Source organism: Leptinotarsa decemlineata, unplaced genomic scaffold, assembly GCF_025532065.1.
Source record: "Leptinotarsa decemlineata unplaced genomic scaffold, Ldec_3_MD MMD2_tig00001344_RagTag_RagTag, whole genome shotgun sequence".
In the NCBI taxonomy this organism is placed as follows: domain Eukaryota; kingdom Metazoa; phylum Arthropoda; class Insecta; order Coleoptera; family Chrysomelidae; genus Leptinotarsa; species Leptinotarsa decemlineata.
In genome coordinates, this window is record NW_027412560.1 from 50130 (window position 1) to 66199 (window position 16070).

At 33.1% G+C, this 16070-nt stretch overlaps 1 protein-coding gene across 5 annotated transcripts in view; it reads right to left on the reverse strand.

The window, feature by feature from the left end:
* Positions 1-16070, reverse strand: part of LOC111509045 (uncharacterized) — a 62084-nt gene continuing 46014 nt past the window's right edge. For 4 of the 5 annotated variants that reach the window (XR_012465546.1, XR_012465547.1, XR_012465545.1 and 1 more), the window contains 2 exons: positions 9045-9281; positions 1-462 (listed from right to left, as the gene is read on the reverse strand). Coding sequence is in view for 1 of the 5 variants with exons in the window: in XM_074175795.1 (XP_074031896.1) it covers positions 446-462 (17 nt within the window). In the remaining 4 variants the exon portion in view is untranslated. The remainder of the gene's footprint in view (positions 463-9044; positions 9282-16070) is intronic. The other variant, XM_074175795.1, reaches the window with a different exon arrangement.

A 16070-nucleotide genomic window follows, 5' to 3' on the forward strand; every position in this document is an offset into this window, starting at 1 on the left:
TTACAATTATTGCATTTATTTCAATTAAATATGTTCAACACAGAGAAAAATAAATATAAATAAAGATACAAAAAAATAATCATAATATATACAATTAATACAATTAATATATAATTAAAATGTCACTGATGTACAATATTGGTTACCGTTACGAATACTAAAGTTACCTTTGCTGTTCCTTATCACAATATAAAAATGTAATATTTATATCCGAAAAAAATTATATATATTAAAACTAAAAATTTTTGACAAAAAATTGAGGTCTTAAAAACTTTTCAATCACAATGTCGCTCATTCTTACTTTTGTATACAATGCTTGCAAGGCATTATACTTATATACATACGAATTCAATTTGAATGTATTTACAGTAATAAATTTCCACTTCAGACAATTTATATACATTATGTACATATTATAATTAAAACTAAAGTAGTTGAACTCCTACTATTTGCCACTCGCATCTGAAACAAAATAAAAATCATTAAATAATTATCGTAGGTAATCACAATGAACCCTGAAATGTTTTTTTTTATTTTTTGGGTGTATAACCCTCCACAATCTCATGAATAAACAAAGTTGATGGAGTTATATTTATGAATTTTGCCTACAAATTGATCAATTGAAAAAAATGGTATGTATGGAAATTCATAAAAAGAAAACCTTTATTGTCTAAACAGACACTAGGCCCAATTACAGGACACTGTAAGCAATTTTGGAATGAAAGTATTAAATTTATGAAATAAATACATATCCTAATAGTAATACATTCGTGGAATAAAAAAAAAATAGGTGAAAGAATAACGAATTTCAAGTAAGTGTTTGATGATTTACAAAAATAATATACAATTTTGGAATGAGTGTTAAATACATGAGATTTTCATGGAATAATGAGTATTTGTTGATTCACAAACAATGGTTTTTATCTCTTTTCTAAATATATTCAATAGTGTTGAATATATGTCAACTTTCTGACACTTGATTTAATTTATAGCACATTGCAAATAACGGAGATGTGAATAACATATTGATTCTCAATGTTGGTAGGTAAAAACATTGTTCAGGTCTTCCACTGATTGTTGGCACATGGAACTCTAGTTGAGACAGTAGTTTTGGTGAGTTGACAAGACTGTTTACCAGTTTGTATATGAATACACAGTAATAATAACTTTTTATATCTTCATGAGATAGAAAATGAAAACTATTTAACAATATATTACTATCTATTTCCTGTCTGGGGTACTCATTATCTAGTTTGTAGATGACATATTTCACAAACCGTCGTTGGACAGATACAAGCGATTGAATGTGTAGTATATTGTTGTAAATCATGCCTGAAAGAAAATAACGCCGGCCGCCACTGGTAGCCATAAACCAATGGTGACTTAGCTAAGAGCAAGCAAATGTACGATGATTCCCCACCACTCTAGAGCAGCGAGAATAATGCTACCGATTTCGACAGAATTTCGGCAAATTTTCTACCGCATTCGATTACGATATATAAACGCCAGCCACGAGCATATCGAGACAGTCAAGTGGAAGTTACAATGCGATACGCGAAGTGATCTATCAAGGCGATAGACATTCAAATAATAGTTGAATTGTTTGCTGTATTTAAAGTGAAATAAAGTTAAGTTTGATTATTCAGTGTAGTCAATTATTGGTCAACCCACGGGTAAAAAACGTAACAATATATAGGAGACAAGAGAAAACAGCCTTATTCTAGACGGGACATAACAAATGAGTTTTAATAAAACTGTTTTTCAAACCTTTACAACATCTAAATATAAGTTCGACATTATTTTTGCAGCAGTTACATTTTTCTCTATGTGAAATTCTATCTAGAGTTTGGTATCATGAATACTCCCAAGTCTTTGCAGCTGTCTGTTTCTTCAACTAAATAATCATTAATCGAATAATTATGGTCATGAGTGGTACGTTTGCTACAAAATGTGGTATAATTACATTTACTCAAATTGAGTGGAATATTGTCAGGAGGTAACTCTATGACATGAAAAACTTTCAGATCATCAACAGATAATAGAATTTCACTATCTATATTCAATCCTATGTCATTGATGAACAGGGAGAATACAAAGGAAACTTCCCTGTGGAAGCTCCCTGTGGCGCTCCCACATATTTAAATTTTATTTGAATCATTTGAAGTACAGACATTTTATTTTTTTAATCAATTATTCGATTTATAGGCAAAATGTACGAATACGAGCAGTTACTGAATAATTGGACTTTTCGGGGGATATATTAAGCAATAAATTTTCAAGTTGAACTTTTCAATTTGCCCTTTATTACACTTCTACAAATTCAATATTGATTTAGCTTTGTTTTTATTTTCAGATTGCGGAAGGTTATACACCCAAAAAACAGAAAGAAACATTGACTGGTTCCAATAATCTGGAACATGAGAAAATCGTCAATGTGAATACTGTCATTCGTTCAGCACCATGACAGTGCAATTTTTCAGGAACACTGAATATGTTGATAAACGAGACTTGTCTTATTATAGACACTCATAGGATGAATGAATGACATAACAGAGACAAGCCTTTTCAAAAGCGAGTGTTATTTTTTTAGTGAAAATTTTGATATTTTGAAATTTTCTCTCCATGCAAAATTATGAAGTTTTTTGTGGTGAGATCGGGCTATACTTAATCAAAATCTGTGATGAAAGTATTATAACTTCCTTGTGAATTTTTTATTGAACATATCACAAAATTACAACACTTGTTTCACTTTAGGCATGTGATACCAATACATCTGTTCAAGCGTTTCTATACTCTAAGAGAAAAAAGTCTGCAGAAGATTATTGTTTTGGGAATCAAGTGGAAACAGAGTAGATATGAAAGCGACCAAGTGTAATTATATCAATTTCCCTAGCTAGATTGTTAGCAGACAAAGGCAGTGAGAATTCTCTGTGCAACATTGAACTGTAAGCTGCTAATTTATGACTGTCTGGATGGAAAGAATTGTTTGGGATGGTGATGTCTGTATAGCTAGGTTTTCTGAAAACATTGAACTCAAATTTATTCTGATTGTGTGTAATGGCCAATGTTTTCAGAAAATCTAGCTATACAGACATCACCATCCCAAGCGATTCTTTCCATCCAGACAGTCATAAATTAGCAGCCTACAATTCAATGTTGCACAGAGAATTCTCACTGCCTTTGTCTGCTAACAATCTAGCTAGGGAAATTGATATAATTACACAGATAGGTCATAATAATGGTTTCATCGCAGATACTATTCAGAAGTTAGTCAGAAAACAAAGCTGGAAATTCACTTACAGATTAATATACCTTCAGGTCAAACAACCAGAAATCAAGAAATGGGTAACGCTAACATATTTTGGTGAAAGGACAGAGATAATTGCGGGTTTCTCCATAAAAAACAATGTGGAAGTGGCATTCAGACCACATGCCAGGTTATCTGATTTCTTTTTCAATGCCAAAGATAAGGTCGACAAGTTGGAAAAATCTGGAGTTTATAAGCTTAAGTGTTCGGAGTGTAATAGTGTTTATATGGGACAATGTGGCCGAAATTTCCAAAAACGGTATGCTGAACATGAAAGGTCTTTCAGACTAGGAAAAAATTATTCGACGTTTTCAAACCATTCCTTGGCATGCAACTACAAGTTTCCGAATCTAAACGATACCGAAAATCTGCACTATGCAAGGAAGGGTTGCAAACTCAATTATTTAGAATCCTTGGAAATTCACAGGCATAAACATTGCGGGTGCAACCTGTTGAATGATCAACAGCTGATTAACGGAAAAACAGATTTTTTAAACAGATTTAGTTTACTCGCCAGTTTTTAAATTGGCACATCCGCATTGTGAACTGTAAATTTAGGTACTCAATAAAGTCAAGTACCTCTATTTCTGTTAGTACATACAGGGGTGGTATATACTGGCGAATGTATGAATCATTGTTAGTTTATTGTATAAGTTTGAAAATGTCCGTATAGGACGAAACTGCAATAACGTTAGTTACAAATAAAAGTGGTAAAAAACATATAAAGTTTCATTTCTCTTTTCTTTATTATAATTTCCTACCACGTAGTTACGGCAACATTCATCAATTCATGAAGTAGCTGTTTTAATTGTTTGTATAGTATTGTAATTTCGCCATCAATATATATTTATTGACCACAAAATGATCCTCTTGGAAATAGAGTTGATGTGCCTTTGAAACTTGAAGTCACTAACGAGACTATGTTTGCGATACTCTCCGTTGAATATACAGGGTGTAACTGAATAAGTGTAAAACATTTAAGAAGTGATTCCTCATCGAAAAAAAGACAGGATCTTTCATTGGAGCATCCCTTGTTAAGATACAGCCCCTTAAAGGAGGGTACATAAAATTTGTATAACAATTTTTTTCACAAGCACTGAAAAAGTCATTGGAGCATCCCTTGTTAAGATACAGCCCCTTAAAGGGGGTACATAAAATTTGTATAACAATTTTTTTCACAAGCACTTAAAAAGTTACAATATTGAAATTAACCTGACGTTTTGTACTACCAAAAAGACACTTAGCCAGTAATTTATTTGGTTTACCTCATGGTTGTAAGGGGTGGAAAATGCAACCCCTAAAATGTATTTCCAATGTAACTTTTAATCTTATTATTTGTTTACCATTAAAAAAAGTATTTCCGATAGCCTGTTTCATTCTAAACAAAAAATGTCTCCTGGGTTTTTTGCCCAAAATAAACCAGTTCGTAGCAAAAAACTATTTTACGAACAGCTACAGAGATACATCGTCATAAAATGCGAACTAGATTTATTGTTATTTTGTAGTTAGTACCTGCATTAAACGATTAAAGGGTGATAAACAAAACTAATTTATTAATAACAAAACACACAACATATAGAAATCATAGTAAATGTTCAATATGTCTACCTTCAGACATTACGCATGCGTCTTGACGTCGGCGCATTGAGCCACGTATTGGCTCAAATATTCCTGGAGTCTCTCTGATTACCCTGCACGCATCGATGATGCGGTTTCTCAAGTCCTCCACATCGCAAACAGGAGTACGATAAACCAAATGCTGTAAATGGCCCCAAATAGAGAAATCGAGAGGATTGAGATCCTGGGATCGAGCGGGCCAGTTCTGTGGTCCTCCTCGACCTATCCACTCATTTGCATATGTTTCTGTTAAATGCTGACGTGCTACTTGACTAAAATGTGCGGGAGCCCCATCATGCATAAAAAACATATCCCTTCTGACGCCCAAAGGAAATTCCTCCAGCAGTAATGGATGCACTTCTCTTAAAAATTGAACGTATGCCTCACCATTTAATCGAGGAGGTAGAAAATGAGGCCCAATTAAATCATCCCCAATAACTCCGACCCACACGTTAAGAGAAAACTGTTCTTGATGGTTAGTTTCGACAATAGCGTGAGAGTTTTCATCAGCCCATGTGTGGTAATTATGAAAATTAATAATCTTGTCCCGAGAAAAACTACATTCGTCTGTGAATTTTATCGTCTTCAGAAAGTCACAATTTCTTCCAATCATTTCCAGCATCCAATTGCAAAATTCAAGACGGTTCGGAAAGTCTCTCGGTAACAGTGACTGTACTCGTTGCAGATGGTAAGGGTATAAGAGTTGTTCCTTTAAAATTCGAAATACTGTCATATGATCAACATTTAGCTGGAAAGCAATCTTTCTAGTACTGGTAGTAGGTTGTTCTTCAATCAAATTAAGTACTGCTTTCTCAAGCTGTGGTGTTCGTACTTCTCGATGGGGACCAGAATCCTGCATTTTTTTGTCGAATGAACCATATTCTCGTAATCGTTGATGAAGTCGAGCAAATATTCTATGTGAAGTATGCTGCCGTTGAGGATACATTTCAGCATATCTTCTAGAAGCTTCTAACCCATTCCCCTGCGACAGACCGTAAACATAATGCATATCAGCCATTTCCTCATTTGTGTATGCCATTTTAATAACAAGTGAATTATTAAAGTAACAAATTAAGAACAGAACAACACACAATTAGTATTAATTCAATTTCGAAAATTCACAAACTGACAGCGTCATACCAATTAATTGTCACTATCGCTAATAGCGACCTACTAGAGAGATTAGTTTCGTATTTTCACATTTATGACGATGTAGTTGTTCGTAAAATAATTTTTTGCTGCGAACTGGTTTATTTTGGGCAAAAAACCCAAGAGACATTTTTTGTTTAGAATGAAACAGGCTATCGGAAATACATTTTTAAATGGTAAACAAATAATAAGACTAAAAGTTACATTGGAAATACATTTTAGGGGTTGCATTTTCCACCCCTTACAACCATGGGGTAAACCAAATAAATTTATGGCTAAGTGTCTTTTTGGTAGTACAAAACGTCAGGTTAATTTCAATATTGTAACTTTTTAAGTGCTTGTGAAAAAAATTGTTATACAAATTTTATGTACCCCCTTTAAGGGGCTGTATCTTAACATGGGATGCTCCAATGAAATTTCTTTATATGAAAGATACTATCTTTTTGTCGATGAGAAATCACCTCCTTAAATGTTTTACACTTATTTAGTTACACCCTGCATATATACAGGGTGAGTGAACTAGATTCCCTCGGTCCATTGCTATCAGAGGAAACTATTTTTCAAACTGCTCAATTTTTTTGGCAGTCATATTGATAAATACTATCTTTCAAAATTATTTTCTCGCATACTGGGTGATTCAGCCGAGCGTGACCAACCAAAGTAAAATTTTTTCAAATAGAACACCCAGTATATGAATATGTCATTCGATTCCATATTTTTAGCTCTCTAAAGAATTTTTGTTTTCGAATTTCCATTGCGGCATTGCCAAGTTATTCCAGAAAAACTTATTTTGCAGGCAATATTTTTTTTAATTCACCACCTGCATATTTACAGCAATTAAGTTTTTTCTTTTTAGGAATAGTTAGTCAACTATGATAATTTCTGGAATCTCAACTTTCGGAAACAATATATAGGGTGCTTGGTAAAACCGGTCAAGTTTCACATATTTTCAAATAGAAATAATTCAACTGTTTCAAAGGGAACACTCTGTATTTTTTCACTTGTATAAAATGTTTCAACATTCCACTACATTTTTTATCAAAGATATACTATACGAAAAACTGATATTTTACAAATTATACCAAGTTTTAGTAATTGTTGTAACCACCAAAAAAACGTATGTTTTACGTTCACTCACTCAAATTTGTTTTTGAAATATTCAAAAAATCAAATTTTTCTGATTGATTCGGCCGTTACTTGATGAAGATCCATAGTAACTTCAAAAACTACACCTAACGATTTGATCTCCACAAACTTTATTTGAAAATATATCACAACATGTTTCGCCAAGACATTAGCTTTTTCAAGTGATTCATACGTATAAATCTCCACAAACTTTATTTGAAAATATATCACATGTTTCGCTAAGACATTAGCTTTTTCAAGTGATTTATACGTTATAAATCACTTGAAAGTGAAGTGATGTGATATATTTTCAAATAAAGTTTGTGGAGATCAAATCGTGAGGTGTAGTTTTTGAAAATAATCGCTAGTACATTAGCATTTTTCATACCATCTAGTGATATTTATCAGCGGTTTCAACGGTGAAAAATGCGTAAAAAACCTAAAGAACATTTATATTACTTAAAAAAAAAAATCTCGCTATGTGTGTAAATTTCTTTCGAGTGTAGTTTGAATCATTTTCATTATGAAATATGTATTGGAAGATATGGTGCAAATGATCTATGCTTTGGGGGAAAGTGACGGAAAATGCCTTCTTCCATCTAGGATTTATAAAGAGAAGTTCCCCGAAAGAAGACAACCAGATGGAAGGGCATTTCAGGCTCTAAAAACAAGATTTGAAAGAACTGGTAATGTTAATCACTAGAAGTTCGAACGTGTCTGCCCTGTAACAAATTAGGAAAATACCATTCAAATTGCTCTTCACCTTATTTAAAGTCCCCATGTGAGTACCTGAGACCTGACCAGGAAATTAGGGTTTTCTCATTCGTTTTAAAAAAGACTGGCACTATGTGTTGCAGAAAATGGTCGTCATTTTGAACATCTTTTGGATTCCTCTATTCAATAAAAAAGTTATGCGTTATTGGTCATTTTGAAAAAATTTTGAGTAAGTGAACGTAAATAAAGACTTTTTTTGTAGTTAGAACAATTGATAAAACTGGGTATAGTTTGTAAAATATCTGTTTTTTGTATAGTATACCTCTGATAAAAAATGTATTGAAATGTTGAAACATTTCATACAAATGAATGAAACTTGACCGGTTTTACCAAGCACCCTATATATTGTTTTAAAAGTTGAGATTTCCGAAATTATCACAGTGATGTTGACTAACTATTCCACTTAATTGTTGTTAGACATGCGGGTGGTGAATTAAAAAAATATTTGTCTGCAAAATAGGTTTTTCTGGAATAACTTGGCAATGCCCCAATGGAAATTCGAAAACAGAAAGTCCTTAAAGAGCTAAAAAAATATGGAATCAAATGACGTATTCATATACTAGGTGTTCATATACTATGTGTCCCAGTTTGCGAGAAAATAATTTTAAAAGATAGTATTTATCGATATGACTGGGATAAAAATTGAGCAATTCGAAAAATTGTTTTCCCTGATAGCAATGGACCGAGGGAATCTTGTTGACTCACAAACTTTGCCAATGAATATTGTAATTGTATCGGCTCCTGAAGGTAATACAGAGTGCAGGTTCCACATGAGCTATTGAATTCAATGAAAACTTTTTGAGTGCTGATTTACCCCAGAAGTAAGATGCTTGCCATTCTTCAACTCGTTCAAATTACTTCTGAAGATTAACATGGGAGCAGCTGACTTCCCATTAGAAATGATAATTCTGCAGCAATGCAGCATTATAAAATTTATTAGAAACTTCTTCTTGAGAAGACAAAGTTTTTCTAAAACGTTGGAAGCCACTAGGATTCAATAGATGTTCAGAAGAAATAGTAAAGTTGGGTACTTCAAGTTATAAATTATACCACATTTAGTCAATTCACATACTCCTTCAATTAAGATACAGTCTATTTCATCAATAAACAGTTTCTCCATGGAGGTTAAAAATGACTAGCTACTCAAGATCCATGCCCCTCAGTTCTTTAAAAAAAGAACTAGGAATAGTTCTTATGTCCTTGTCTTGAAAGCATTCTTGTTGGATTCATTCATTCACCTAGTACTTATATGAGTAGTTGCCTAATTTCCAGTGCGTTTCATCTGATGCTTTTTGAGCCACCCTGTGAACTGAGAGAAGCAAAAGTCAATAAATATAATTAAACTTTATATCGATGATCTATCAAATGAAGCTGCTGCATACAAACTATTTTGAAAATATACACAATATGTCGAATAAACCACTGAAATGAACTATTGGCCATTCACAAAAGAGAGAGAAAATCAGATAGTTACATAATTTCTTGAATACTATTTTGGGATATCCAGTTATTCTCGAAATTATTTGTGAATTTATGATGAACTTCTAGAAAGACAATACAGAAAAGAATGTCCATAATGCAAAAAAGAACAACACTCTGAAAATAAAAACAAGATTTTATCAAATGGCAAGTACTTACAAATCTGGCCCTCAAATCACTAATACATATTGCATAATGGAAAAAACTTATAATCACTTTGCTAGTCACCAAAAAAATATCAGATCCTTGGAAAAAATCTAAAGAGGAATTATAAAATTCTATTCGAGAATATTTTGCAGATTCATTCCAATGATTTCGTTAAATTATCTATATAGTCTAGAAAATGCAATCAAATACATACATTATTTATACATACTATAGATATGTTAAGTTTTAATTATGCTGAGTAAATACAAGTTGAGGTAGGATCATAATACCCCCAGTTTTAAAGTTCTACATTCACATTATACGAATCGCAATGAAATTCAATCTTTTTTTTTTCTACAGTATGCCTCTGAATCAAGATGACAACTGTTGAAGGTACACAAGTGTAAGAGATACTTTACAATATTTCAAAATTATTCCACATACGATAGCTACGATATTCAAGTATGCCTAATCTCAAATCTATTGAGAACGATTTCCACACCCGAACAAAAATACTCTTAACCTTTCTTACTATTAATTTACTTTGTTGAAATACAACTTTGTTGAGACTGTTTCGACAATGCTTTAAGCATATTGAATGTATATTCAATTCCTGCGTATGCAGGACTTATCAAAAGAAATTATTAGTTCTGAAAAGAAAAGAAAAACTGACAGTTTTCGAGTTTTTTCGATTCGGCAACGTCTGAAATTTTACTATCAGTTGAGCAACTTACAAAATGAAATTTTACTATAGTTTCATTGCTATCGAACGCATTTCATTAGGAATTTTGAAGTTATTATGTTGGATATACAAAATTATCAAAAATGACGTCATTCTCTTCTTAACGTGAATATCCTATACTGTGCTAGGTAGGGAATTTTGTATTTTGTACTCTAAACTTGGATGTTGTTCTTTTTTTCCAAATTTTTCAACATTTTTGCCTCCTTCCAGCTTATTACTATATGATGTCGTTGAGCGATTTTCGGACAATATTTCTCTACCAAAATAAAATTGAACCACAGCGCTGCCGAAACAGCCCTAAAAATCAACCAGGCATTTGGCAATGAGAGTGTTGATGAACGCATTGTTTAACGTTGGTTTGCGAAACTTCGTTCCGAAGATTTTAGCCTCGAAATGGTCGACCTACATTAATCCAGGACGATTTGAGGACCCTGTTTGGAAACTGACCCATCACAAACAATGCGAGGGATGATGGAAGGTCTAAGTATCAGCTCCCATGCGTATTGGAAAGGTCAAAAAACTCGAGAAGTGGGTGCCCCAAAGGTGCCCCACAATAGGAGACGTTCAGGACAGTGGTGACTAATAAGCCACCCGGGCACTTCCCACTGGCGAAAACCCATAAAAAAAAACATGGTTACTATATGATGGCAGCAGCTGGTGTGATCGATCCACTATTATAACTTTCTGCAACCGGGCCAAACCATCACAGCAGAATCGTATTGTGAGGAAATCGACGAAATGTATCGAAAATTGCGTCAGCAGCAGCCGGCACTGGTCAACAGAAGAGGTCCGATCCTGCTCCGCGGCAACGCCCGTCCAAAAATTGAACGAATTAAGCGTCGAAGCTCTGCCTCACCTACCATACACTCCAGAGCTCTCGCCAAACGACTACCATCTTTTCAAGCACTTCGATAACTTTCTCAGCGATAGAACCTTCGCCAATCAGGACAAAGCAAAAAACGGCCTTCATCGACTTTATCGAATTCCGAGCACTCAGTTTTTTGGACGAAATTAATTAACTTGTGTTACTTTGACAAAAGTGCACTGATTGAAATGAAGCTCATTTCATTTAAATTAAATAAGTATTCACTGGGACATTACAATTTAAAATAGACTCATAAAAACGGACAAAACTATTGAAATAACCCAATACTCCTCTGTAGAACCTTACGATTCAAAAACTTTGGTTTTAAACCAACTATCAAATCATTCTTACTTGAAAACAGTTTCCATATAGTGAAACAATATACTGACGCAACTGGGCCATTTATAATAATAATGTAAACACACAGTTTGCTGCCGGAAGTTTTTTTACTGTTTCTAGGTAATTTGGGTCTGCTGAATCCAAAAATGCCACCAGATTTACTCCATCAGATCGTTTTCAGAAAATACGACAAGAGATCACATTTCTAACATATAAGGTAATTTAACGCAGCACTACCTACATATATGTAGTGCTGATGATACCCATCAAATAAACGACACACGAATAAAAAGTAAGATATTCATTGTACAACAATATACTTACAAAAATCATCACACACAAAAAACGTTCAGGTTATTCACACAACAACGCCTGCTTGTAGAAGCCATGGATTTCAGTTGTCAAAAACAAACTCTTGCAAGGAAACTCAAGTTGAGACTTAATTTTACAATGGAATGCAGTCGACTTTATAGGAATTTATTAAGGCCATTTCCGAGAAAATACTATTTACTTATCGGACAATAGGTAAGAAGCAATTAGCGCTAATTTCATGTTATGGGCATTTGCAATAAGTACACTTTAATTAGAAGTCGTTAGTATGCATTTGTCTCAGAATTTGCTAAGTTTGTTTATAAACATATTGCAATTATAGTGGTGGAATATACAGAAATGTAAGAATATTTGAGTATTTGATGAGTATGTTATATCTCGAAAACTAGAGCTGATACAAAGAAAAGGTTTCTATTTTTGGAATCAGCACAGATGAATTAACCAAGGCAGCAAGACAAAAATTTCTTTTTGATGAGCTGTGTAATAATAAGATTGTTATTAAGAATAAACCTTGTGGACAAAGTTTATGAAAAATCAATACAAATGTAAGTATAGAAATATAAAATGTGAATATAAAAACACCTACAAAAAAGTAAAGTTAGAACATACACTATAGTTCAACGCTGAAATTTTGTATCAACATGATTGTGTACAGATTTGTTTAAAAATATTATCAACACTTATACAAAAACATCTTGACCCCATTGTAATAAATAGAATTCCTGACCAAATTTGTTAAAGGAATTGGCAATTTCAAGTTTTTATTATTATTATTTATATTCACAGAATTTGGCAAAACTATGTTTTGTTAACATCATTTCAAAGTGAATGAAATTGTTTTTGTGTATTATAAACATGTTTTGCAAATATTAAAATGTAGTCAATAAATTATTCTACTCTCTACTCTGGCTACAAATATCTCAAACACCATCCAATGTAAAATCGTTATTCTGCGTTTTTATCGGGTTCACGAGTGCAATGTAGTAACTATTTCTATTGTTGTCATACCAAGTTTCCATTAGAAGCTTGAGGTAATGAAGTGGAGTTTTAAAAAAATATTGTGTGAAAACGTTTCATATATCAGAGCACTGGGGCCTTTTGAAATTATTTTTGAAACATGAAAGTTAAGTTTTTGTCACTGAAATGTCATTTATCGCTTTCCTTATTCAGATACTGTCAGAGAAATGTTTTCAAAAACTATAGGAATAGGAAGGATATATACTGAACGATTCAGCAAAACAAATGTATAATACAAATTTTTTTGTATAACGTTACTGCTGATAATAAAAAAATGATAGAGTCCATGGGATTTGAACACACGATCTTTGGATTTCAAGGCATATGTTACAACTACATACGCAAACTCACGTTATTTTAAGGAGGATTATTGGTTAGTCATGAAGGACTTTCTACAGTTGGACTGAATACTACTTCGTCATCGTCAGTAACTTCACAGGGATTTAATATTACCAATAGCACGAATTGCATGTGTGAACTTTTCTAAATGATTTTTTGGTAGGTGTTCTGATTGAAGTGTTTCTATCATAGAGATTTTCAATAACAGTTGTACAAAAAATAATTTTTAAAGAATTTGATTTCTAGGTAGCCGTGGAAATATCAAGCTTATGACAGTTTGGTGACTTTTATAAGTAATTGATAAATGGTTATTGACGGTGTTTCAAAAAATCGCCAAAAATGAATGCAAATATTGATTATTCAAACGAAGTTCTTATGAAATTATTTATTATACACGGACAGTGTGATCAAATCATTGCCAGAACTTGTAGAAAATTCAACCTGAATTAACACCAATGAACGAGAGGAAGTTTGTAAGATTACAAAATAATTTCCTTAACTACGGCTTCATGTTAAAAGCGCCTTCAACATTACCAAAACCTGTTACTTCAAATGAGGACAATACTGTTAACGTTTTGGCATATTTTTATGCATATCCAGAAGCTTCCATTCGCAGTGCAGAAAAAGATTTAGGTCTATCACATGCTATACAGTACAACGAATTTTTGAAAAATCACGGAATGCATCCGTATAAATTTACCAAAGTTCAAGCTCTAAAAGCAGAAGACTTCACAGGTAGAATGCATTTTTGTGAATCCCTTTTGATTTATACACAGGAAGATCGGGAATTTTTGTCAAAAATAATTTGGAGCGACGAATCAAAATTTTCGAGGGATGGTATTTTCAATAGAAGGAATAAACATTTTTGGGCTGATCATAATCCTCATGTTACAAAAGAAATGGGTTTTCAAGAAAAATTTTACCTGAATGTTTTCTGTATTCTGAATATCAATAAAATTAGCTCATTTATTTATGAAGACACACTGAATGCAGAGAGATATCTCCAAATATTAAGGACGACTGTAACCGTTTTTCTTGAAAATTTGCCTTTAGAGGAATATAGGAATTCGTGGTTTCAACTGGACGGAGCGCCAGCTCATTCCACCGGGAAGTTTCCAGGAAACTTGACGAAGTGTTCAGAATGTAATGGACAACATTTTCAGCTTTTATTATGAAAATGTGATATTTTGTTTACAATTTTGTTATTTTGAATCATCCTATTCTGTTATTGTCTGTACTTTCACATGTTTTAGCCCACAAAATCTTACTTTTTACCTAGAAATGACTGATTTTTGGTACAGTTGTTTCCTGTAAACTTTGAGCCATAGTTAAGGAAATTATTTTGTAACCTTACAAACTTACTCTCGTTCATTGGTGGTAATTCAGGATACATTTGGTTGAATTTTTTACACGTTCTGACAATGATTTGATCACTTTGTTCGTGTGTATAATAAATAATTACATAAGAACTTCGTTTGAATAATCGATATTTGCATTCATTTTGGAAGATGATTCGAAACACCATTGATAACTCCTTGTAAATTACTTATAAAAGTAACCAAACTGTTATAAGCTTGATAATTCCACTGCTACATAAATCCAAATTCTAAAAAAAAAAAAATGTTTCTAGAAGAAGCGACTATTGAGAAAACTTGACGATTTAGGTATAGGGATATGATATATCATCTCGGAGCATTTTTCACCATCTTTCAATTTACCGAGTAATATACAGGGGGTTTCATTTGAAAAAATGAACTTTTGACTACTTTTATGCACAATGGAAATAATAGTAATTTTAGTACGCCCTGGATGATATGGAGTCGATTTCTTGATGTTATTTGAATATTTCGAGTTTGTCCAAACTATCATCAAAATATCAACTTTTCATGAATTGAGAGTACTGATGTACTTAATTTCAATTAAGGCTATGTTTTGGAGCATATTTAGCACAATTTATTTTGTATCTCGAAAACAGATAGAGATAGGTATAGGACATTATTAACAAGAAAGTATCAAAATACCAGAGCGATTCCAAAAATGTATTAATATACGGGGTGTTCCATTTAAAAAAATAAAGTTGCTAGGACTTTTTGATGGAAGTGGCAACGCCGCAATGCTGAAAATATTTTAGATCGATAGAACAGGTAAGGAAATGTGAGAGGTGAAATTTTCAGAAAAATCATGCTTTGCGTTTTCCAGAAACGTCTAACCTACCATCGACCATGAGTCACGCTGTATAGTTTTCGTTGAGAATTTCAACAAGAAGTTCAAGGAAAGGCGTCTATCATTTGTAGTTTGAAGGATAGTCAGATAGCGTATGATCACTAAACAGTTTATAAAACCGCAGCATGTGTTTCACTATACAGGACCTGAAATGAGGTGAATCTTCAAATTTACGGGGCTATCTACATTCGACTAGTGATTTTTTATATTGTTGGTACACTCGTCTCGAACATATGTTCACAGTTTCAGCTGTTTAGCATGTTTAGTTTGTTGGTGAGGGGCATAAAAGTTAGATGTGTTTTGCGTGTTCGGCGAATTTCTGCTATCAAAAAAAAGGATACAAGAATTTGCATCAAGTTTTGTGTAGAAAATGTTTACAAGTGGAACAAGCTTTTCACAAAAAGTCGAGAAGGTGTGAACGACGACGTTCGTGGAAGCCTCAGAACTTCAACAACCGATGAAAATGTTGCGAAGGTGACGACAATTGTTATGAAGAATCGTCAAATCACTTTAAGAGAAGTTGCTGAGGATGTCGATATATCGGTTGGCTCATGACTCATGGCTCAGAAATTTTGGACATGAAGTCCAAAAGTGGAGGCAAAGTTCGTTCCAAAATT